We start from the raw sequence: 25,580 nt of genomic DNA on the forward strand, positions 1-25,580 counted from the left end.
CTCTGGGGGTCCCCAGGGGCCGGAGGTTCAGCCGGTAGTCAGGATGGCTCATTACTGGTTCCACGGTCACCTCTTCTCTCTAGATCCAGGAGGGCCTCCACTGCTCAGCTCAGAGTTCTTCTGGCCTTGATCAGCTCAGTTGTCACTAGCTGAAACCAAAGAGAGATGGGTGACTGAAGAACTGTTAACCTGAAGCCTCCTCTGTGCTCTGGGAAATTCAGGACTTGGATGGCAAAGGCAATGTAGTATCCCTGCTGGGTCCTGGCGTCACTTTCTCCTAGGCAGTTAGTCAAGCACACCATCTGTCCTGAGTTGCTTTTCAAGGTCTTCAACCTCATGGGTATCACCAGCCTGCTTGTTTGGGCCCCTTCAACTAAAAATCTCCACAAATAGGGCAATGAGGTTGAAATTAAGGAGTTCTGAGGTTCTATTCAGCTAGTGGAATGTACAAGAGCAGGAGGGAATATGGTTTTGAAAAATGGTATAAAGATCTAGAATCTAAAGTCTATAATGAAATAGGTACTAAACTAGGGCTCAAGAGATGCGGCATTTACTAAGTTTAACCTTAGACAAATGACGTTCTTCTACAAAATCAAATAAATCAATTCCTTAGAATTCATCAATATAAACATAACCTAATTCACTGCCACAACCAGATGTCCAAAACTATGCATGGAACTACAGATGATTCACTAGCTTTCAAAAAATGGGACTACTGTAGTTAGACATCTACTTCCCTACTCTTACCTGCCATCACTTCAAACCAGTCATCTGACCAGAAGCTCCGGCAGCTGCTCCTAAGGAATACAAGGCAGCTGCCTGGCTCAGCGGACTGGAATGTGGGGCCCTGCAGCTGGCCCCCTGGCCTTTGACCTGGACACTGAACATGTCATCACTACATCTACTTTCTATTCTCTGCTGGCCACAGGCCCAGGATTCAAGCCTATACTTGCAAATTCTCAAAATCCGGATGGGCAGCCTGCTTTCCCATAAAGTGGATCAAGATGTCATTCTGAACACTAAAACCCTTTCCTCTAAACTTCCCACACACATCCTTCACCAAAATGATGTAATTTTTCTTTAAATTGAAATTAATACTAACGCAGGAGAGGAGAAGTAACAGAGACAGAGTAACAAGCCACTTAGTGATAAGTGAAGAGATTCAGAGATAAAGTCAAGAAGTTTCAAGAAGAGAGAGAAACAGATGGTCTTAGATAAACAACAAGGTAGTGGAAAAAGCAAACGGAGGAGTCCAGACCATCTGCTGGTTTCATTCAGAAATGCATTCATCCACTCCTTAATTCAACAACTATTTCTGCAAGATACTATACACTAGGCATAGTGAGGGATACAAAAGTTAATTAGACTTATAGAACTCATATTAAAATAACAACTAATACAAGTTGGGGAGTGATAAGCACTTTTTTTTTAAGCATGGGTAATGTACATATGATGGAAGAGAGTATCTCCAGATCAGGAAATCCAAGAGAGCTTCAGGAAAGATGTTAAGAACTGAGAATGTGAGAAAAGCATACTGTTGGCAAAAGGAAAAAAATATATAGACACACAAACAGAAAAACACAGGCAGGTTCTTGCCACATAAATTCCATTTGGATGGAGTCCAGCCTATATGAAGGGAGGCAGTGGCAAGGAAAATAAAACAAGTTGGGAGGTCTAGAAAACCCGCCCCGTTTCTCAAAGGCGGTAGGGAATTTCTGAAGCATGAATGAGCGGAAGAGAAGAACAACAGACCAAAGTTGTGTTTCAGGAAAAATTAACCTGGCATAGCACATTTAGAGTCATCTAGAGTTGAGAAAGACTGGCAGCAGCTGCACCTCAGGAAAGAACCAGAACAGACTGGGTGAAAGGAAAGGAAGGCCTGAACTAGAGTTGCAGCTGCAGACACTGAAACGAACAGACCATTAACGTGGTATTACATAGGAAAACTGGCACCACTTGGCAACCAGGCATTTCTGAAGGAGAGCAAGGAGGTGGCAGTTGTGTGAGATTCCAAGTAAGGAGACTGGGGGATGATAACATCACTAAGTTAGAGAAGATGATGAATTCTACCTGGGGTATTATATACCTCTACACGGCAATACATACCTCTATACATACGCCTCTACACACACTTCTACATCAAGAACTTGAAAACGGGAGCATAACTTAGAGAGATGAATTAGCCAGCCATTTGCATAAAGATGGTAACCCAACGTTTTCTAGAATGGAAGAGATTGCCAGAAAGGGGTAAGGTGATGCAGAAGAGGGCCTAGGACAAAATCTGGGTGAGGGCAACTTTTTTTTGCAAAGAGGAAGAAGAAGTAGAAAACATAATAAAGAAACTAATAAAGATATAGGAGGAAAAACCAATAGAGTCTGATGCTAAGAAAACAAGGGAGACAACGACTTCCAAAGGAAGACAGGTTCATGATCAGGGTTTGCAGGAACTACTAAGAAAACAAATAATGGCAGCCTTGGGTGGGGCAAGGGGTTGGAGCAAGCTGCAAGCAGGAGAAAGGCAATCCAAAACCAAGAGCCAGAATTGACAATGGGGCGCTTCATATCAAGGCTTGAGGCAGGCACGAGTTCAAAGTTAAGGGGAGTTACTGCCAGTCAAGTGAGACGGAGGCACAGAGATCTCAACTCAAATGTCCTAGGCCAGCTGCATTTGTAACCTTTTTTCACAGCAAATGCCTCAGTTGGTGTGATTTACACCTAACTTTTCTGTCTAGCTCAGGAAGATAAGGAATGTTTGGTTGAGATCATCACTATAATCCCACTAGCTCCCACAGTACCTAGGACAGAATAGGTGCTCAATAATCACTCCTTAAATGACTGGATGCGTTTGTTTTCATGAGCAAGCAGTGAGAATACCAAGCAAAGCAGGGTCATTCAGGGAAACCATGCTAAAAATAAATCAGCAAAGAATGGAAAACCAGGAAACAAAGTCGGCAAGAATAAGCCAGACCAGCCGAGCAGAGTCAAAGTCTGCCTTTGGGTATCAAAGCACTGGAAGCAGATGGAAAGATTCCAAGAATACAAGATGCTAAGCAGAAGACAAACAAGCAAGCAACCTTCCCTTCCCAGTGATGTAGTTGTGAAGGCCCATTAACCCTGGAGAAACCCTGGACACTCCTACCCTGACACACTAAAAGCACAAGTCACCAGCTAATCCTCACCAGCTTCCAGAATGAGGGCCAATGATACACTGCCCAACTGCCCACTGGCTCCTAGAGAGGGTGTCTTGCCGTGGAAATAGCTGTACATTCTGAAGAGCTGGGCTATGATTAGGATGAACAGGGAGTAATGGTTAATAGTGTCACACGGTACAAAAGAGTAGTAATGAGGAGTAATGTCGGAAAAGCACTAGACTTGAGAAAGTGTAAACAAAGAAAGCATCTGGGTAAAAGAAGTGGTGTCTTGAGACCCAATGTATAGTACAGAGCAGGTGCTCAAAAATTTGAATAAATGAAGACTATCTGGGACAAAAACCAGGTTACAACAAATATATACTAGAGAGAAATATGAGTAGCAGAGCCAGGACTAGGGTGAGGCAAGCAAGGCACCTAGGACACAAAAGTTATGAAAGCTAAGTGACACAAGTGCCAACCCCATGCTTGTAGGACTCCAAGATAAGTGCCTCCTTAAATGTTTGTGCCCTAGGCATCTCACTTGCCTTACCCTAGTCTCATTCAGCCTTTTGAGTAGCAAGAACAGAAGAAATTTATGAACCTCGGTAGTGAAGGAGACTCAAGGAGATAAAGTCATGAGAGGTTTAAAGAAAGAAAAGGTTAAGCCTACTCAGAAGCTAAGATGGAGCCAATGGAAAGCGAGAGATGGTAAAAACATGTGAAAGAGGATATAATAATGGAATAAAGAAAAAAAAGGATGGGATCAAATAAATCTCACTGAAATTTAAAAATAAAAAATATACATTGCAAATAATTGGGAAACACATGAAATAGTTAAGTAATGTTAAAACACTACTTAATGCCATTTTTTTAAAAAATAGCCAATAGATCCCTACTTCATAACATATTCTGAAATAAAATTTAAATGTTTAAAAATGAGACAGAGAAACTGAGAGAGAAGGCAGGGGAAAGAACCCCCAGAATGCTTGAATGAGGAGTTTGACAAATATTATCCCCAACAATAAAAATGGACAAAATTATCAAAACCAACCATTTAAGGATCTGGATATTAACCGAAGACATACAACAAATTGAGAAGTGTTTATTCAAGAAAAATCTACTGAATCTCAGTAACAACAGTGGAAATGTATGGTGGTTTAGCCTAGGGCTCCCACCATCCTACACCTACCCCCAGTTTCTTGATGTGGAAGTCCTACTAGGACAGGGCAAGCTGTAATGACTGGCAACCCCACTGCCAGAGAGAGCTATATTTATTTGGAGCAGAGCGAGAAGAAGTCCACGCCCACAGGCATTTTTAACGACAATAGTGATTTAAGGGACAAAAAATCAGGGAAGGCCAATATCACAGCTAGTCTGGTTTGTAATACCAGTTAGGGCAAGCAACAGATCAAGAGACCAACCAGAAATATAACAGGGAGAATCAGGGAATGAGACAACCAAAGTGCATCTTGTAAGAATCTACATTTTCCTGCTGTGTGTATGCTCAAGACTGTAAACATACAGGAGAGAAATGAGTGGGTCCTAGAGAGCTATTCATCCCTGGATGAATGTGAGCCTTGCAAATACGGAAAGCAAAAGCAAGGGCAGACTTGTAAACTGCCTCAATTTTGAATGCATTTCCCAAGTCTCACCAGGACCACTGACAAAGGGTGGGGGCCTCATCGTTTCGAGGAGTTTAAACACAACTTCTGACTAATCATAAGCTGACCACTAAGATATGCTGACTCAAGGGCAACTATCAGAAAGTCATGCTTAAAAATAAAAACAAGAAAAAAAGAACTGAGCAGAGACATGAGCAGCTAGCTACACACCATGAGAGAAACAGACTCCACGGAATTAGCCCATGCAAGCCGCTAAACAGAGCAACCACCTCCAACTCTGGAGGAAAAGGAATCAGAATGCAGAATATATTATCAACAACATCCAGATTTCAACAAAAATTATAAGATATGCAAAAAAAAAAAAAAAAAACAAACCAGAAAAGTCTGACCCATACAATGGGGCAGGGGATAGTTTCAATAAAAATTATCTCTAAGTGAGCCTAGATTTTAGATTCAGGCAACAAAGACTTCAAAGCAGCTATTATAAATATGTTCAAAGAACTAAAAGAAACCATCTTTAAAGGAAACTATGATGACAATGATTCATCAAATAAAAATTATCAGTAAGAGGTTGAAATTATTTTAAAAGAACCAAATGGAAATTCCAAGTTGAAAGATAGAACTGAAATGAAAATTTCACTGGAGGAACTCAACAGCAGATCTGAGCTAACAGAAGAAAGAATCAATAAACATGGAAAAACAGATCAATCAAGATTATCCAATCTGAAGAAAAATCAAAAATTGCAAAAAAAATTTTAACCAAAATTTACAATTTGTAATAAAGAGTCTGGCTCCATTTTTTGATGTTTGACCACTAATTTACCTTAAGCCTCACCTCCCCCTTCCCCTTTGACCCAACCTGGACAGGTTGATAAGAAAGTCCATTGCATCCCCACCTTTTTTGGCACGAGAGGGAAATTCACATTTCACAAATCCCCAGCCTGCACATGGGACCTTCGCATCTTCAGTCCCCTAACCATTATAAAGGCCAAAGTCACTCCTTCCCTCTGGCTCAAGCCAGGCCAGAGATGCTTATACCCACCCTTCTCTCCCCAGGAGTCTCCTGGGTGAGTAATAAATTTTCTCTCAGATTCTCTTGATGTACAGAGTGCAATCAGTATAGACATCCTACTAATTGGGAAGGGGTCCATTCCACCTCCACAGGATGATCACAGAAACAGGAATGAAAAAGGGGACAGGTCTTCTAACTTTATAGAAATGAAAATGATTATAAGGGAATCAGTGAACAACTTTATGCCAACTAGACAACTTAGATGAAATGGATAAATTCCTAGAAGAACACAAATTACTGAAGCTGACTTAAGAAGAAATAGAAAATTTAAATAGACATATAAAAAATAAAGAAATTAAACTGGTAATTTTAAATCTTCCAATAAAAAAAGCCCAGGTAGCTTCACTGGTGAATTCTACCAAACAGAAAGAAAAAATAACACCAATCCTTTTCAAACTCTTCTAAAAAAGTAGGAGAAATACTCCCCAATTAATTCTATGGGGATAGTATTCCCCCTGATACTAAAGGCAGACATCACACACACACACACACACAAAAATTAACATTTAAATAGTTTCAATTTTTAAATTTCTTTTTAGATCAGTTTTGTTAATTTGCATTTTTTAAGCATTTGTCAATATCACCTAAAGGTTCCCCTTTTTTGCGGGGGGAGGGCGTGGATGTTCTTCAAAATATCCTCATGGTTTTCTTAATATCTATAGCAATGCTGTCCTTTCTGAAATGATGGAAATTTTCAATATCTGTGCTACCCAATAAAGTAGCCACTAGCCACATTTGTCTTTCAAACATTTTAAAGAGTGGCTAGTGCAACTGAAAAACTGTCAAGTCTGAAATATCTGTATTTCATCTTTATTTTTGTAGGATATCATCACAGGTTTTAAAATTCTAGATTGACAGTTATTTTCTCTAATGTGAAGATATCATTCCATCGTCTTCTGGCTTCCACTGTGTCTGCTGAGAAGTTAGCCATTAGTCTACTTGTTGGTTCTTTGAAAGTATACTTCATTCCCTCTCCCCATCTCCAGACAGCTTTTGAAATTTTTTTCTTTGTCTTTGGTTATCTACAGGTTTATACAATATACCAAGGTATGGATTTCTTTTTATTCTGCATGGTCTTAGTAACGTTTTGAGAATCTATTGCTTGATAAGTTTCAACAGTTATGGAAAGCTTTCAGCAAATTTCCTTCAGTATCACTTCTACCCCATTCTCTCTCAACCCCTTGTCTGGGACTCCAATTACACACTTTTGACCTTCTCAAAGTCTTAATGTCTCCCTCAATTGCTTCAGTAATTCTCCACTTCATTAATTCTCTCTTCAGCTATATCTAATCTTCTGTTGAACCCATCAAGTTCCTAATTTCAGTTATTATGTTTTCAAGTCTAGATTTTCCATATCATTCTTTCAAAAGTATTCAGTTCTCTGTGGAAAATGGTGAATCTTTTATCTCTTTGCACAAGGTAAGAATAGCTATACTAAAGTTGGCTCCTAAAAACTCCAATATCAGAGGTCCCTATTGATCTAATATTACCTTCTGTTTCTTCTGTTTGATTTTGTTTGTGTTGTTTGATCACGTGCCTGATTTTCTTTTTTATTATTATGGGCTGGACATTATACTTTCAAAATGTTTCTAGTAATAATTTGAGGTCTAGTATAATGTTATCTTTCAAACAGGATTTACATTTACTTCTGCCAAGCACCTAAGACAAATAAAACAAATTACCTTAACCTTTTTTCAGGGTTTAAATGTATTCAAAGTAGAGTTACAACTCCTTTAAAGGCCTATATACATGCAGTCACCCTTACTTGTAGGTGTATCTACCAATCCCAAATAAGACTGTTTCACCAGGGCCACACACTCCCAACCTGGGCAGGGCCTAAATTCTAATCTTTTTCTCTCTGGCCCTAAGAGATCATCAAATTCACCACTCAGTTTTTCAGCTTCTAAGTCTTTCAGCTGATCCCTCCAAAAATTAGTAAACATCTGTAGGAGACAAACAACACGAAACACTAGCCTTATCTCCCTAAGCCTTTATTCTCTCCTAGATATTCATTCTTATTACCTCTCAAATACCTTCAATTCTTTTTATTTTCCTTTGCTGGGGGAGAGAGGGTGGTAGTGAGCTTTTCTAGTTGTTCTCAGAAGGAAGATTGGTTTCCAATTATTTTCTATGCTATAGCTGGAAGAGGAAGTGTCAACCTAACCCTTAACTCTCATTTACAGTCAATGCCTTCAATTCCCAACTCTCCCCTATATGGACTCACTCTTCTTTCTGACAAAAGCTCTCTATGATTTCATCTATCCTCTCCTCTCATCCTGTACGAGAGGAAGAAACGTCCCTACATGTTGACAATCTCCTCAAGGTGTGTTCTTCATCCAATTTTTTTTTTTTTTTTTCTGGTACGTGGGCCTCTCACTGTTGTGGCCTCTCCCATTGCGGAGCACAGGCTCTGGACGCGCAGGCTCAGCGGCCATGGCTCACGGGCCCAGCCGCTCCGTGGCATGTGGGATCCTCCTGGACCGGGGCACGAACCCATGTCCCCTGCGTCGGCAGGCGGACTCTCACCCACTGTGCCACCAGGGAAGCCCTCTTCATCCAATTTTTATCTATCTGCTCTAGAACTTTGTCATACTCATTATTCTCTCCACAGTAGCCTCCCCAACAGAATACATCCAAATCAAGGGCCTGGCCCTGCTCTTATTCTGCACGTTTCAAGCTACCAGATACCATTCTATTTCTCTCATTCCCGTCTCTGCCAAAGTTTGAAAATGTGGTCTAGACTCATAAGCTCTATTTCCCCATGACATACTCTTTAATCCCCCTGGGAATATGACGTTTGCCCTCATCTCTACAATGAAATAAAGCTTTCAGTATTCCTAGGGAGGAAAATCCTCATGACCAGAACAATAGTATAGTCTCAGTTATTTTCTTCTAGGCCTCCCCAGAACAGGATGCCACTGATCAGCCCCTTGGACTACACATTCTTCTCCAGTGACATCCAGGACACAGCAGTCTCCTGGTTCTTCTAACTCTCTCTGCAATTCTCAAATTTCCTTGATGACTCCTCTTCTTTCACTTACCTCTTCAGTTCCTACCATTTGCAATGTTCTATTATTAAGACTCATTTCACTTCTCTGTTAAAGAGTTTTAAATCTACATCTCCAACCCTTCTCTCTGAAATTCTCCTTTAACTTTCCAACTTCCTGTTGAATAATATTGGCAAGTGCTTTGAATGCAACATGTTTCTAATTCAAGTTATTATTGTCCTCAAACCAGATTTTCTGCCTGCATACTGCATCCAGATTAATGACATCATTATCATCGGTAGGCAGCAAACAGCAGTCATCTAAATTCTTTCTCTCCGTTAATAATACTCTATTACCGTATTTTGTCTATTCTGTCTTCAAAATGTATCCTAAACAGATTCCTTCCTTTCCAACTTGATTAATACTGTCTGAATTCAGATTGTTGCAATAGCGTAGCCTAAAGATGACAAGATTCTTAACAGGTCTCTCAACGACTTATCTCTTTTCCTCAATCCATGTTTCACCTAAAACACAGAAGATAGTTTATGAACAGCATTTCCAAAACCCTTAAGGGTTCCTCAATGCAACTCTGTAATCTAATCCAATGTAATGGTTAATTTTTTATTTTTCTTTCTTTTTTTTTTTTTTTTTTTTTTGCGGTAGGCGGGCCTCTCACTGCTGTGGCCTCTCCCATTGCGGAGCACAGGCTCCGGACGCACAGGCCCAGCGGCCATGACCCACGGGCCCAGCTGCTCCACGGCATGTGGGATCCTCCCAGACCAGGGCACGAACCCGTGTCCCCTGCATCGGCAGGTGGACTCTCAACCACTGCGCCACCAGGGAAGCCCTGTAATGGTTAATTTTATGTGTTAACTTCATTGGATCACAGGGTGCCCAGATATTTGGCTAAACATTATTTCAGTCTACCTGTGAAAATGTTTCTGGATGAAATTAGCACTTGAATAGGTGGACTCAGTAAAGCAGTTCACCCTCCCTAATGCGGGCGGGCATCATACAGTATGTTGAGTCTGAGTAAAACAAAAAGGCAGAGAAAGGAAGAATTTGGCCCTTGCAGTCTGATTACTTGAGCTGGGACACTGAACTTCTGCCCTCGGCACTGCTGGTTCTCAGACCTTCAGACCCTGACTGGAATGTACATCATCAGCCCCCTGGTTCTCAGTCCTTCAGACTCACTGAATTACACCACCTGCTTTCCTAGGTCTCTAGCTTGCAGACAGCAGACCGTGGGCCTTCTTAGTCTCCATGACTGCATGAGCCAGTCCTCATGATAAATACCTTTCCATATCCATGTCCTAGTGGTTTTGTTTCTCTAAAACCCTGACTAATACACCTACCTTCCAGGTCTCATCTCTTACTAAAGATTTTTTCAATATCATACCATGTGAATTCCTGATGAAAATGGTAAGTCAGAAGAGCCCATGCTTGGCAGTGAAGCTGGAAAAATGACTTAAAACCAAACTGGGGGGGATCAATCAAGATGGTGGAGTAGGAAGATGTGGAACTCACCTCCCTCCACAAACACATCAAAAATACATCTACATGAGGAACAATTCTCACTGAAAACTAACTGGAAACTGGCAGAAAGACTCCTGTACAGCCAAGGCTGTAAGAAAGATCCACGTGGAATCCAGTAGGAAGGGAAGAGAAGCAATCAGGTCAGAACTTGCACCACTGGGAGGGGATTTAGAGGAAAAGGAAGAGTACACAGACAGAGATCCACCCTGGGGAGCAAGTGTTTTGGGTCCAACCCAGGGAAGACAAGCTCCCTTGGCTAGTTGGAGGGCTACTAGGAGTAACAGGAGAGCTGTGGGAAGCCTGGATTCCACTCATGAGGAGGGTGCAAGTGCTGGCTTGCTTCCTAAGCAGGGCGGAGACAGCAGAACAAGGACTGCTCCAGTGGCTGCCCAGTTTCCCACAACTGCACTGGCACGTTTCCTAGCCTGAGCTGAGTGTACACCAGAGCCACAGTTACTTCACCTCACAGCTCCACACTGGAGCAAGGGCTACCACAAGTGGGAAGAGAACTTGGCTGTGGGACACAGAGGCAACTGGGACCCAGGGTGGTGTCTCAGCATGGCAGAGGCGGCCGCTGCTGGCACTTACACAGGCAGCACGTGGGGGCAGTTCCAATCTGTGACAGCAGCCATCTCACCATGGCCTGCACCCCATCATGAGCTGAGAGCCCACACAGGCCCCTCTTGCTCTAGCACTGGCCCCCTCTGGGGCAAGGGTGCCAATGCTGAGAGAGGGGAGAACGCACACTTAAACGGAACAGAGCCAGCTCAGACCAGAACCTCAGGGCTTCTGCTCCATCATCTTGAGATCCAACCCCACCCCCCAATAAGGCAGTAATGGTCACTGAGCAGAGGGGAAGTCCTGCCTCACAGCTGGCTCCGCCCTAGCCTTTCCATCTCCAGCCCCACCTCCTACCAAGGTGACAGCTGCCAGCACACCCCAAAGAAAGATGGTGACTCCTGTTCACAACAAATCCAGTTCTCCCACTAAAGGCACTGGGCACACACACGCTGTACAGGGACACTCTCACATAAGGACACCCCTTTAAGACTGCAATAGGTAACTAGTTCACTTAAATTCACAGAGACAGAGAAAGTTAAGCAAAATGAAAAGACAGAGGAACTGTTCTCAATTGAAAGAGCAAGAGAAAATCCCTGGGAAAAAAAAAATAATGAAACAGAAATATACAATTTACCAGATAAAGAATTCAAAGCATCAGTAATAAGGATGCTAGCTGAATTAGGGAAAAGAATAAACAAACAGTGAGACTTTTAACAAGGAGCTAGAAAATATAAAAAAGAACCAGTGAGAACTGAAGAATACAACAACTGAAAGGTAAAACACACTACAAGGAATGAGTAGCAGACTAAGTGAAACAGAAGAATGTAGAAGTGATCTGGAAGACAGAATAACGGAAATCACTCAATAAGAACAGCAAAAAGAAAAACAACTTTTAAAAATGAGAACAGGGGCTTCCCTGGTGGTGCAGTGGTTGAGAGTCCGCCTGCCGATGCAGGGGACACGGGTTCATGCCCCGGTCTGGGAGGATTCCACATGCCACGGAGCGGCTGGGCCCGTGAGCCATGGCGGCTGAGCCTGCGCATCCAGAGCCTGTGCTCCGCAACGGGAGAGGCCACAGCAGTGAGAGGCCTCCGTACCGCAAAAAAAAAAATGAGAACAATTTAAGAGCTCTCTGAGATAACATCAAGCACACCAACATTCACATTATAGAAGTCCCAGAAGGAGAAATGAGAGAGAAGAGGGTCAAAAATGTATTTGATGAAATTACAGCTGAAAAACTCCCAAACCTTAAGAAGATACAGTAAGCACAAAAGGACCCAAATAAGATGAACCTAAACAGACTCACACTGAGATTTATCACAATTAAAATAGCAAAAGTTAAGAAAAAGAGAGAATCCTAAAGGCAGCAAGTGAAAAAGAGTCATGTACAAGGGAACCCCCACAGGGCTATCAGATGATTTTTCTGCAGAAACTCTGCAGGGCAAAAGGGAGTGGCTGAAAGGGAAAAACCTGCAACCTAGGACACTCTACCCAGCAACATTATCATTTAAAATTGAAGGGGAGATAAAGAACTTCTCAGAAAAGCAAAAACTAAAAGAGTTCATCAATACTAAACCTACGCTAAAATAAATGTTAAAAGGGCTTTTCTAAGTAAAAAGAAAAGGCTATAACAAGAACTAAGAATCTGTAGGAAAGGAAAAATCCCACTAGGAAAGGCAAATTAATGGTAAGGGCTGAGATCAACCACTTAAATAAAGTAGTACAAAGATTAAAAGACAAAAAATTTTAAAAGCAACTGTAACTATAACAGACAGCCAATGGATAAACATGAAAATATAAAATATGGCATCAAAAACACAAAATATGGGGGAGAAGTAAAAATGGTAGACCTTTTAGAATGTGTTTGAACTTATATGACTATCAGTTTAAAACAAGTAAGTATAAGTTATAGGTCAACATATATGAACCCCATGGTAACCACATCAAAAAGCCTACAACAGATACACAAAAACTAGAAAGAAAGGAACACAAACATACTACTAAAGAAAATCAAATCACAAGAGAAGAAACAAAAAGAAGAAGAAAGGAACAGAGAAATACAATAAGTACATATCAATCAATAATTACTTTGAATGTCAATAAACTAAATGCTCCCATCAAAAGATATAGGGTGGCTAGTTGGGTAAAAGAAAACAAGACGCATCTATATGCTGCTTACTGGAGACTCACATCAGAGTTAAAAACACAGACTGAAAGAGAGGTGATAGAAAAGGATTTCATGCAAATGGAAACAATAAGAAAGCAAGGGGAGCAATACTCATATCAGACAAAATAGACTTTAAAACAAAGTCTTATAACAAAAGACAAAGAAAGGCATTATATAATGATAAAGGGATCAATAAAAGAAGAGAATATTATATATACTTGTTAACATACCTGCACCCAATACAGGAGCACCTAAATATATAAAGCAAATATTAACACACACAAAGGGAGAAACTGACAATAATACCATAATAGTAGAGGACTTTAACTCCCCACCAACATCAATGGACAGATCATCCAGACAGAAAATCAATAAGGCAACTGTAGTTTTAAACAGCATAATAAACCAGTTGGAATAATAGATATCTACAAGACATTCCATTCAAAACCAGCAGAATACACATTCTTTTCAAGAAAACATGAAACATTCTCCAGCATAGATCATATGCTAACACCACAAAACAAGTCTCAACAAATTTAAGAGGATGGAAATTATATCAAGCATTTTTTCTGACCACAACAGTATGAAACTAGAAATCAATTATAGAGAGGAAAATGGAAAAAGCACAAACACATGGAGACTAAACAACATGCTACTAAAAAAAACCCAGCTCAATGAAGAAATCAAAAAATACCTTGAGAAAAATAAAAATGGAAACACAACTTTCCAAAATCTATAGGATGCAGCAAAAGCAGTTCTAAGAGGGAAGTTTATAGCAATACAGGGCTTCCTCAAGAAACAAGAATAATCTCAAGTAAACAACCTAACCTACCATCTAAAGGAATTAGAAAAAGAAGAACAAACAAAACCAAAGTCAGCAGAAGGAAGGAAACAATAAAGATCAGAGAGGAAATAAATAAAATAGAGACCAAAATAACAACACAAAAGATCAATGAAACCAAGAGCTGGTTTTCTGAAAACATAAGCAAAATTGATAAACCTTTAGCCAGGCTAATCAAGAAGAGAGAACCCAAATAAAATAAGAAACAAAAGAGGAGAAATAACAACCAATACCATAGAGATACAAAAAAATCATACGAGAATTCTACAGTTATGTGCCAACAAGCTGGACAAACAAGAAAAAATGGACAAATTTCTATGAACATACAACGTGCCGAGACTGAATCAGGAAGAAACAATCTGAACAGACTGATCACTAGTAGTGAAATTGAATTTGTAATTTAAAAAAAAAAGCTCCCAATAAACGTAAGTCCAGGACCAGATGGCTTCATGGGGTAATACTACCAAACATATAAAGAAGAGGAAATACCTATCCGTGTCAAACTATTCCAAAAAACTGAAGAGGACAGAACACTCCCAAATTCATTCTACAAGGCCATCATTACCCTGATACCAAAACCAGACAAAATACAATACAAAAAGAAGAACACTGCAGGCCAGTATCTTTGATGAATATAGATGTAAAAATCCTCATCAAAATATTAGCAACCTAATTCCAACAATATAAAAAAAGGATCATACTCCCTGATCAAGTGGGATTTATTCCAGGCATGCAAGCAAGGATGGTTCAACATTCACTAATCAATCAATGTGATATACCACATTAACAAAAGGAAGGGGAAAAAAAATCACATGATCATCTCAATAGACACAGAAAGAGCATTTGACAAATTCAACATGCATCAATGATAGAAACTCTCACCAAAGTGAGTATAAAGGGAGCATATCTCAATATAATAGAAGCCATTTACAACAAACACACAGCCAACATCATATGCAATGGTGAAAAGCTACAAGCCTTCCCACAAAATTTAGGAACAAGACAAGGATGCACACTCTCACCACTTCTACTCAACATAGTATTGGAAGTCCTAGCCAGAGCAATCAACAGAAATAAAAGGCATTCAAATTAGAAGCAAAGAAGTAACACTGTCACTATTTTCAGATGACATGACAATGCCACAGAAAACCCAGAAGTCTCCACCAAAAAGCTACTGGAACTAATAAATGAATTCAGTCAAGTTGCAGGATACAAGCTTAATATACAGGAATCTGTTGCTTTTCTATACACTAATAATGAACTATCAGAAAGAGAAAGCAGAAAAAAAAAAAAACCCGTTTAAAATTGCATCAAAAAGAATAAAATACCTAGGAATAAACATACCAAACAAGGCAAAAGATCTGTACTCTGAAAACTATAAGACGCTGATGAAAGATACCAAAGATGACACAAACAAATGGAAGGATATACCGTGTTCTTGGATTGGAAGAATTAATATTGTTAAAATGACCATAGTACCCAGGCAATCGACAGATTCAATGCAATCCCTATCAAATTACCAATGGCATTTTACACAGAACTAGAACAAATAATTTTAAAATTTGTATGGAAACAAGAAAGTCCCCAAATTGGCCAAAACAATCTTGAGAAAGAAGAACAGAGCTGGAGGAATCTCACTCCCTGACTTTAGACTATATTACAAAGGTACAGTAATCAAAACAGGATGGTACTGGCACAAAAACAGACACATGATCAATGGAACCAAAAAGCAACCCCAGAAATAAACCCACACACTTATGGCCAATAAATCTATAACAAAGGAGGCAAGAATATATACAATGGAGAAAAAAGTCTCTTCAATAAGTAGTGCTGGGAAAACTGGACAACTACATGTAAAAGAATAAAATTAGAATAGCTTCTAACAGCAAATACAAAACTAAACTCAAAATGGATTAATGTAAGACCTGAATGTAAGACCAGATACCAGAAAACTCCTAGAAGAAAACATAGGCAGAACACTCTTTGACAAAAATTGTAGCAATATTTTTTTGGGTCTGTCCCCTAAGGCAAAGGAAATAAAAGCAAAAAGAAACAAATGGGACTTAATTAAACTTAAAAGCTGTTTCACAACAAAGGAAATCATCAACAAAACAAAAAGCCAACCTACTGAATGGGAGAAAATATTTGCAAATGATATGATCGATAAGAGGTTAATATCCAAAATATACAAACAATTCATACAACTCAACATCAAAAAAGCAAACAACCCAATTTAAAAATGGGCATAAGGGCTTCCCTGGTGGCGCAGTGGTTGAGAGTCCACCTGCCGATGCAGGGGACACGGGTTCGTGCCCCGGTCCGGGAAGATCCCACATGCCGTGGAGCGGCTAGGCCCGTGAGCCATGGCCGCTGAGCCTGCGCGTCCAGAGCCTGTGCTCTGCAACGGGAGAGGCCACAACAGTGAGAGGCCTGTGTACCGCAAAAAATAAATAAATAAATAAATAAATAAAATAAAAATAAAAATGGGCATAAGACCTGAATAGACATTTTTACAAAGAGGGCATGCAGATGGCCAACAGGTACATGAAAAGATGTTCAACATCGCTAATCAGCAGGGAAATGTAAATCAAAACCACAGTGAGATACCACTTCACCCCTGTCAGAATGGCAATCATCAAAAAGAACACAAAGAACAAATGTTGGCAAGGATGTGGAAAAAAGGGAACCCTCATACACTGCTGGGAATGTAAACTGGTGCAGCCACTGTGGAAAACAGTATGGAGGTTTCTCAAAAAACTAAAAATAGCATTATCATATGATCAAGGAATTCCATTCCTGGGTATATATTCTAAAAAAATGAAAACACTAATTTGAAAAGATACATGCACCCCAATGTTCATAGCAGCATTATCTGCAATAGCCAAGACATGGTAGCAACCTATGTGTCCCTCAGCAGATGAACAGATAAAGAAGATGTGGTGTATACATACAGTGGAATACTACTCAGTCATAAAAAAGAATGAAATTCTGACATTTGCAACGTCGCAGATGGACCTACATAGCGAAATGAGTCAGAGAAAGACAAATACTGTATGATGTCGTTTACATGTGGAATCCAAAAAATAACACAAACAAATGTATATAACAAAACAGAGACAGACTCACAAACATAGAGAACAAACTAGGGGTTACCATGGGAGAAGGAAGGGGGGCAGGGCAAGACAGAGGTATGGGATTAAGAGACACAAACTGCTATGTATAAAATAAATAAGCAACACGGATATATTATACAGCACAGGGAAATAAGCCACTATTTTGTAATAGCTTTAAATGGAATATAATCTATAAAATATTGAATCACTATGCTATACACCTACAACTAATATTGTAAATCAACTATACTTCAATTTTTTTTAAGTTTACTAATAAAAATTAAATAAATAAATAAGAAACAAATTAGGTTAACAACTATAAATTCTGGGGAAAAACACTACCTGGAGATTCTGAAGAGTAAACAAAAGACGCTATTAGGAGGAGTAGAAGTTTAGGGACGTGACTGGCACTGAAGTGAGTTTCATGTGTTTGTTTTTTGTGGGGTTTTTTGGGGGGGGTGGGGGTTGGAACAGGGGCAGTTTCGCCTGACAGGCAGGCTGCAGTCACAGGAGTGGTGCAGTACAGGCAGCTAAAACTTCAAGAGAAATCCCACAGGCTGCCTGGCCAGAAGAAAGGGAAAGGAGCCTGGGCAACCACAGCTGGCTGCCAGTGAGAATCTAGAAGAGAGAGCTGAAGAAGGGACTCCCTTAATTCTTATAAACATTGAACAAGTCTCAGGCTGACCCTCCAACTGTGTAAGTGTGTAGCACAGACTCAACGCAGCATTATATAGGCTTAAACAAGTGAACTGAGACTTGAACCTACAGAATACAAGACTTACAGTCTGAACCTAATGAGGTCTGAGACTAAAGGCCAATGAAATCAAAAACATCAACGTTCTTCCGCGGAATTTAAAAGAATTCAGAATTACAAAAGATGCTATTAACTACATCCAAGACACAATCAAAAATTATTTCAAATACAAGAAACCCAGAAAATGTGACCCATTCTGAAGTGAAAAAGATTAACATTTGCCAATTTCAAAATGACTCAGAAGTTAGGAACATCAGACAAGGACTTTAAACCAGCCATGAATACTATGCTCTTTGAGGTAAAGGAAAAGACATGTGAATGAATGAAATGATAAGAAATCTCAACAGAGAAATAAAATTTTACTTTAAAAATGGAAATTTTAAAACTGAAAAATACAATATCTGAAACTAAAAATTCAGTGGATGAGCAAAATAGAGATAAAGGGTAAAAAGTCAATGAGCTTAAATTTATCAATACGTATTATACAATCTGAAAAACAGAAGAAAGACTCAACAAAGAGATGAACAGAACCTTATGGTCTTAAGGGACAATATCAAAAGACCAAACATAGGTTCTTGGAGTCCCAAAAGATAAAGAGAGAATGAATCCAAAAAAGTAGAGTAAATATTGACAAAAACATCCCAGATTTGGTGTAAAAGATATAAATATATAGATTCAAGAAGCTCAATGAACCCCAAAAAGGAAAAATTCAAAGAAAACTACATACAGATTCATCATAACCAAACTGCTAGGAACCAAAGATACAGACAAAATTTAAAGCAGCCAAAGGAAAATGGTGCACTACACAGAAGGGAATATATTCAAATGGCAGCAGATTTCTTATCGTTTTTGTTTTGGCCGCACCGCCCTGTTTGTGGGATCCTAGCTCCCAGCCCAGGGATTGAACCCAGGCCCTCAGCAGTGAGAAGGCAGAGTCCCAACCACTGGACCACCAGAGAATTCCCTCTTATTTCTTATCATCTTCTTTCAAGGCATCCAGAAGACAGCGGAACACTGTCAGCACTCCTAAAACATCTTATCATCTTCTTTCATGATAGCCAGAGGACAGCAGGACAACTTCTTTAAAGGGCTGAAAGGAAAAACTATCAACCTGAATTCTATATCCAGCAAAAATATCTTTCAGGAATGAAGGCAAAATAAAGACCTTTTTCAGGTAAAGGGGAACCAAGAAAATCCATCACCAGCAAAACAAGAAACTACAAGCACTACAAGAAACACCAAAGGAAGTTCTTCAGACTAAAGGGAAATGATACCAGAACAAAAACTAGATCCTCAGAAAAAATGTTAAGTATTGGAAATATTTAATGTACATAAATTAAACCTCAATAAAGTAGTAAAACAAGTTAAGGAAAATTATTTCTAACCTAGAATTCTATATGCAGCCAAACTAAAAATCAAGCATGGGAGGTAGAATAAAAGACATTTTCAGAAGTACAGATCTAAAAAAAGTTCACATATTTTTTCTTATGAGGCTACAAAAAGATGTGCTCCACCAAAATGACAAAGTAAACTAAGAAAAAGCATGATATGGGATACAATGAGGAAGAAACACAGCACAGAAGAAGTACAAAGGTAATTTCCAAGATGACAGAAAAAGGAGACTCCAGGATCACAACTGCACCAGGCATAGAGGGCAACTGCTAGACTGGAGGACGACACTCTAGATTAGAGCAGTCTCGAGAGATAATATCACCAAGATCCCTGCTACCAAAGTAATTATTGTCTTTTTAACCCAAAGCAGAAAGTCTGGGTGACTCCAGTCTGCTTCCTGTTCTTGGCTCAACTTGACCATAACCTGATGAAGTCCCCACTCACCCCTGCAGATTTAGCTGAAGCCACTCATTTCACCACAGAGGAGTGTTCTACTTTGCCCAACTCATGAGTTTGTGAATTAATTATAGGACAGATGATGCATAGTATGCTTCCTTTTATGAAAAAGAAGAGAAAACAAGAATTATACACAAACATATGCTCATTTGTGCAAAAAGACACACAATATAGTAAATTAGAACTAGTGACACTATAAAACTACAGGGGGTAGGTGGGAACAGGGTGAAAAGGAGAAAAGTGAAAACTTGGTAAAAGAAATGGATGTGGAGTAACATTTCACTGCATATGCCTTTTTGTATGTTTTGACTTTTGAAATCATACTCGTTTCACATACTCAAAAAAAAAGCGACATAAAATAAAATAAAAATGGGGGAAAATAGCCTGAAATTCAGTGCAAATAAAAACAAGTGATCCTAACTATGTTTAAAATGAAAAATACAACATACTAAACGGATAGAGGGAAAAAAACTAACCGAAGTAATTTTGAGCACATTATTTAACTCAACCCTAAGGCTAAAGACAAAAAAGAAGTGTAAATAAGAATTAAATTCTAATTAATAGATTAGTTTTTCGTATAAGTTAGCAACTCTAAAACTACTTTCTGTATATTCTAGGATTAAACAAATAAGTAAATATTTGTTTACTTATTGGTACTATTGTGGATAACAGGAGTCAGATGTATCAATGTTGGAGAAAGAAATATAGGAAGTAGAAAGGCTAGAACAAACCCTGTGGTATAGATATGAAATTTGATCTATCACTAAAACTAAATGGTTTATAATACAGAAATATAGATGTGTCTGTATGCATACACACACACAAATGCATACAACTATGTATGTATATATTCGTATATTACCTAGCTGCCTTCTAAGAGGGCCTAGAATCAGTGATATCCCAGTAGCAATGAGCATATCAAGGGCCCAGGTCTCAGTGTTTAAATACCACTCACAGTTAGAAGGAACCAAGGCTCCTTAGAAAAACGGCCAATTCTGAGACTGCAGAAGGGAAAGTACGATGTGAGCCTAGAAAAGGAGGTGGCAAACTACAGCCCATAACCATATCCAATCAGCCACCTGTCTTTGTAAATAAAGCTTTATTGGAACACAGCCATGCTCATTCATGTATAAATTGTCTATGGCTGCTTTCCTGCTGTAAGGGTGGAGTTAAGTAGTTTCAACAGAGACCATAGAGCCCACTAAGCCAAAAATATTTACTATCTGGCCACTTACAGAAAAAGTTTACCAAGCCCTGGCCTAGAATATCTTTTTGTTCCAGAAAGTAAGGAAACACTCAAAAAATGATGGGGACATGTCAAAAGTTCACAGGAGTCCATTAAAAAGTCTCCTACTCAACATCACTAATCATTAGAGAAATGCAAATCAAAACTACAATGAGGTATATCACCTCACACCAGTCAGAATGGCCATTATCAAAAAATCTACAAACAGTAAATGCTGGAGAGGGTGTGGAGAAAAGGGAACACTCTTGCACTGCTGGTGGGAATGTGAATTGGTACAGCCACTATGGAGAACAGTATGGAGGTTCCTTAAAAAACTAAAAATAGAACTACCATATGACCCAGCAATCCCACTACTGGGCATATACCCTGAGAAAACCATAATTCAAGAAGAGTCATGTACCACAATGTTCATTGCAGCTCTATTTACAACAGCCAGGACACGGAAGCAACCTAAGTGTCCACTGACAGATGAATAGATAAAGAAGATGTGGCACATATATACAATGGAATATTACTCAGGCATATAAAGAAACGAAATTGAGTTATTTGTAGTGAGATGGATGGATCTAGAGTCTGTCATACAGAGTGAAGTAAGTCAAAAAGAGAAAAACAAATACCGTATGCTAACACATATATATGGAATCTAAAAAATATATATATATATATATGGTTCTGAAAAAACTAGGGGCAGGACAGGAATAAAGACGCAGACATAGAGAATGGACTGAGGATACGGGGAGGGGGAAGGATAAGCTGGGATAAGCGAGAGAGTAGCATTGACATATGTACACTATCAAGTGGAAAACAGATAGCTAGTGGGAAGCAGCTGCATAGCACAGGGAGATCAGCTCTGTGCTTTGTGAGCACCTAGAGGGGTGGGATAGGGAGGGTGGGAGGGAGACGCAAGAGGGAGGAGATATGGGGATATATGTATATGTATAGCTCATTCACTTTGTTATAAAGCAGAAACTAACACACCACTGTAAAGCAATTATACTCCAATAAAGATGTTAAAAAAAATAGTCTCCTACTGGCCAAAATTATGACAATTTAAGTATCAAAACTTTTAAATGATAACATTATCTATAACCCATTAAATAAAATAAGAATCAATGAGTTCATACTGATAAAGACAAATAAATAAAAATGGGGGAAACGCTCCTTACATCAGAATCCCAAATAATAAATGTAGAAAAAAATAATGGCATTGGAAAATTACCATTGGTAATAATCATCATCATAATTAATTCATATTCATCAATGGATGTTAAAAACTAGTGGGTGGGGCTTCCCCGGTGGCGCAGTGGTTGAGAGTCTGCCTGCCGATGCAGGGGACACGGGTTCGTGCCCCGGTCCGGGAGGATCCCACATGCCGCGGAGCGGCTAGGTCCGTGAGCCATGGCTGCTGAGCCTGCGCGTCCGGAGCCTGTGCTCCGCAACGGGAGAGGCCACAACAGTGAGAGGCCCGCGTACCGCCAAAAAAAAAAAAAAAAAAAAAAAAAAAAAAAAAAAAAACAAAGAGGAAAAGCATATATTGACGATGGAGAAATCTGGCAGACCACCTTAACCAAATGATCGAAGTAAACACCTATAATGGGACAAAGCAATATCATATGCCTCCTGATATGATACGTTAAGAAAAACATGTCACTTGTGAAACATCAATTAAACCCAAACTGAGGGACCTACTACAAAATAACTGGCCTATAATCTTCAAATATGTTAAATTATAAAAGGAAAAATTTCCAGGTTAAAGGAAACTAAAGACACATGACAATTCTATGCAACTTGTGATCCAGGATTTTCTTTTCATATAAACAGCATGATTGGGAAACTTGAAGACGTGTGAATAAGATCTATAGATTCGCTAATGCCATTATATCAATGTTAATTTCCTGATTTTGATCCTTGCACAATGGTTAAAAAAGAGAATGGCTTCATTTTGAGTGTCTGCAACTTACTCTGAAACAGCTCAAAAAAAGGAGGGCAAGAGAGGAGGGCTGTTAATGTGGTAAAACGTTGATCCTGGGGAATCTGGCAAAGAGTATAGAGTAATTTTCTGTACTATTCTTGCATCTTTCTGTTGGTGTGAAACTACACATTTTCAAAAAGAATCCAAGTTTTTAATTATAAAATCATATCTGTTTATTGAGTTATATGTTACTCATGCTAAAGAACATTGCCAACAGCTAACAATATATCAATTAAAAAACACTCCCTAACATCATACAAATGATATACTGAATAAAAGAAGTTCAAATAATCAGTTATAGGTTATGTGGTCTACAAGATCATTCCATCCAGTTTCTTACGGGTCAAGAGATTTATTAGCTGCAAGCTCAAATAAAGTGATCTCAAATGAGAGTTATGTCAATAAAAACACTGCCTCTCAACAGGTCAGAAGTGATTTTACTCACTTATATTTTACAAAATATTTTGAGGATTTAAAAGATTAAATGTCCTGAAAGGGACAACAACCCAGCACTTTTTGCAAACACAGCTGTTGGTTAAAGCTCTTGAGAGAAGAAAAGCTCTGGAATGAGAATCAGCTGTAGGAAGAGATAATGGTTATAAAATACTAAGAAAATTTTGGAATCTTTTTGTATTAATCTCCTTAATAGCTGACTTGTTTCTAAACATGTACTTCATTACTATATCCTAGGACCTCTTCCGGCCCTGGGCACAGAGCAATAAACACAACATGACCGACAAGGTCTCTCCTCTCATGGTACTTACAATCTAGGGGGCAGAGATGACAATAAACAAGTAAACAGACAATAAGGCAGTGAAACAGACAGATGAGATAGTGACAAGTGGGATGGGGAAAGAGGACACTACTTTAGCTTTGGTGATTAGGAAAGCCTCTATTGAAGAGATAATTCAGAGCTAAAATCTGAATGACAAAAAGTCCATGTGAAGGTCTCAGGGTATGGCCTTCTTGGCAGAGAGAATGACACGTGCAAAGACAACAAAGCAGAAACAATCTCAGAATGTTCAGAGAACTTTTAAAAAGGGACCTCATTAATACTCTCAATATAGTAGATGATACCAAAGAATTGTCAATTTTGTATCCGGTGTGATAATGGCATTGTGACTCTGCATGACAATCTCCATACTGCATATGTATTCGTATGTATATGTACAATAAATGATGTCAGGGATTTCTTTAAAATATTTCAGCAAAGGAAAGAGAAATAAAAAATGGATGAATGCGGCAAATGTGCAAAAACTCTTGAATTTGGTAAATGAAGGTTGATGAACTACTCTTTCTAGTTTTTATATGTTTGAAATTTTTCATAATAATTTTAGAAATTCCACATAACAGAAACTTCATGCAAAAAATGGCAATACCTCATTTCTTCCTCTTACTTTAATACTCCAGTTCAGCTCTCACCTCTTCATTTTGTCTCCTGATTACCTCATTTGAAAAGATATAAAGGAAAGCTTTCAGGACAGGTACACACTAGATAGGCCCTACACTCTATGGCTGTGTCCAGTTTCTATGACAAACAGAACCAATCTACCTAAGGCAGGGCTGGAACCCAGAGAAAATTAAAATGAGAGAATATAAAATAAACAGCCACATACTGATAAACAACAAGTCATTCTGTCTGAGAAAAACAGGAATTGCCTGGACTAAGGACAATCCTCCCAGAGATTAAAAAACACAATAGGCTTCTTCCCCCTTCATTCCTTGGAGAATGCTCTGGCAAAGATCTCCGATTGTGAAATCCCACTGTCAGTTTTCAGTGTTGATCTCACTTGACCTTGCTATAGCACTTGACACACAGTTGAACACTCCGCCTCCTCTTGAGACTCTCTACTTCCTTGGCAGACATGACAGTAGTGCTAAAGATGCCCGTACTCCTTCCTTTTAAGGACAAGGGTCACATCCACAGCCCCCTGTGAGATGGCACGCAACTTTTGTCCCAGGCAACTAGTTCTGAAAGAACCAGGAGTGGGTCCCTAACCTAACAATCTATGATCTATAGAATGATGTCAGAAACTCTGATTTCCGGTAACAGAGTGGAGTTAATATTCTGAAAAACCTTCTGATATCAAATTACTACAACTGCTGAACAAAATATTACCAACTTGAGAGCACTGTTGAGCTCTCAAAGAGAAAAGAAAATCCCCAGGAGCTAAAAATCAAGTGAGAGCTAGAAACCAGAATACGTAGAAGCTGAGGCTACAGAGACCCTGGGAGCACATCCTGGTTTCAGTACCAAGAGGCTTGTAGTTTAAAGCTGCAGGGGGAATAAGAGATAAAGCCTTCACCATATGAAATGTAGACAAGTAGAGATTAGCCCCACTGCAAAAAATCAAGACCCCTGAGGTCTTCAACAACTCAGTGAAAAGGTAGGCTGGAAAAAATACACCTACTGATAAAGGAAAACAATCAAGAAATGTGTGTTTTGACCTGGGCTCCAACTGGAGGCAGAGGAGAGCTCCCCCAGAAGATTCACAAGGACAGGCCTGCACTCACGCAGTGCAGTCGCAGTAACCCCAAGCACAGACATTAACTTAGAGTGACCTTAAGCTGTAGTGTCCCAGGCTGCTGGCTGAACCAAACAAATCCTCCTCAGAATATTCCCACAGCCAAAAGCCTGATAAATGCTTACAAAACACATGAGGAAGAGAGCCATCATAACTGGAAATCAGAAAAAAATAGCAAAATGTGCTGCAAAGTAATTTGGGGTCA

General features: G+C 39.3%; 1 protein-coding gene across 5 annotated transcripts in view; it reads right to left on the minus strand.

Moving 5' to 3' along the window:
- DIS3L2 (DIS3 like 3'-5' exoribonuclease 2) overlaps positions 1-25,580 on the minus strand; it is a 388,363-nt gene that overhangs the window by 334,620 nt on the left and 28,163 nt on the right. For 2 of the 5 annotated variants that reach the window (XM_089916218.1, XM_089916219.1), the window contains exon 2: positions 1-149. In XM_089916218.1, coding sequence (XP_089772344.1) covers positions 1-52 — 52 coding nt within the window. In that variant the 5' untranslated portion in view covers positions 53-149. The other 3 variants (XM_089916217.1, XM_089916220.1, XM_030760423.2) reach the window with 3 other exon arrangements.

Source organism: Delphinapterus leucas, chromosome 8 (assembly GCF_059928025.1).
Source record: "Delphinapterus leucas isolate spDelLeu-1000000601 "Yukka" chromosome 8, BTC_Dleu_Yukka2, whole genome shotgun sequence".
Lineage (NCBI taxonomy): Eukaryota > Metazoa > Chordata > Mammalia > Artiodactyla > Monodontidae > Delphinapterus > Delphinapterus leucas.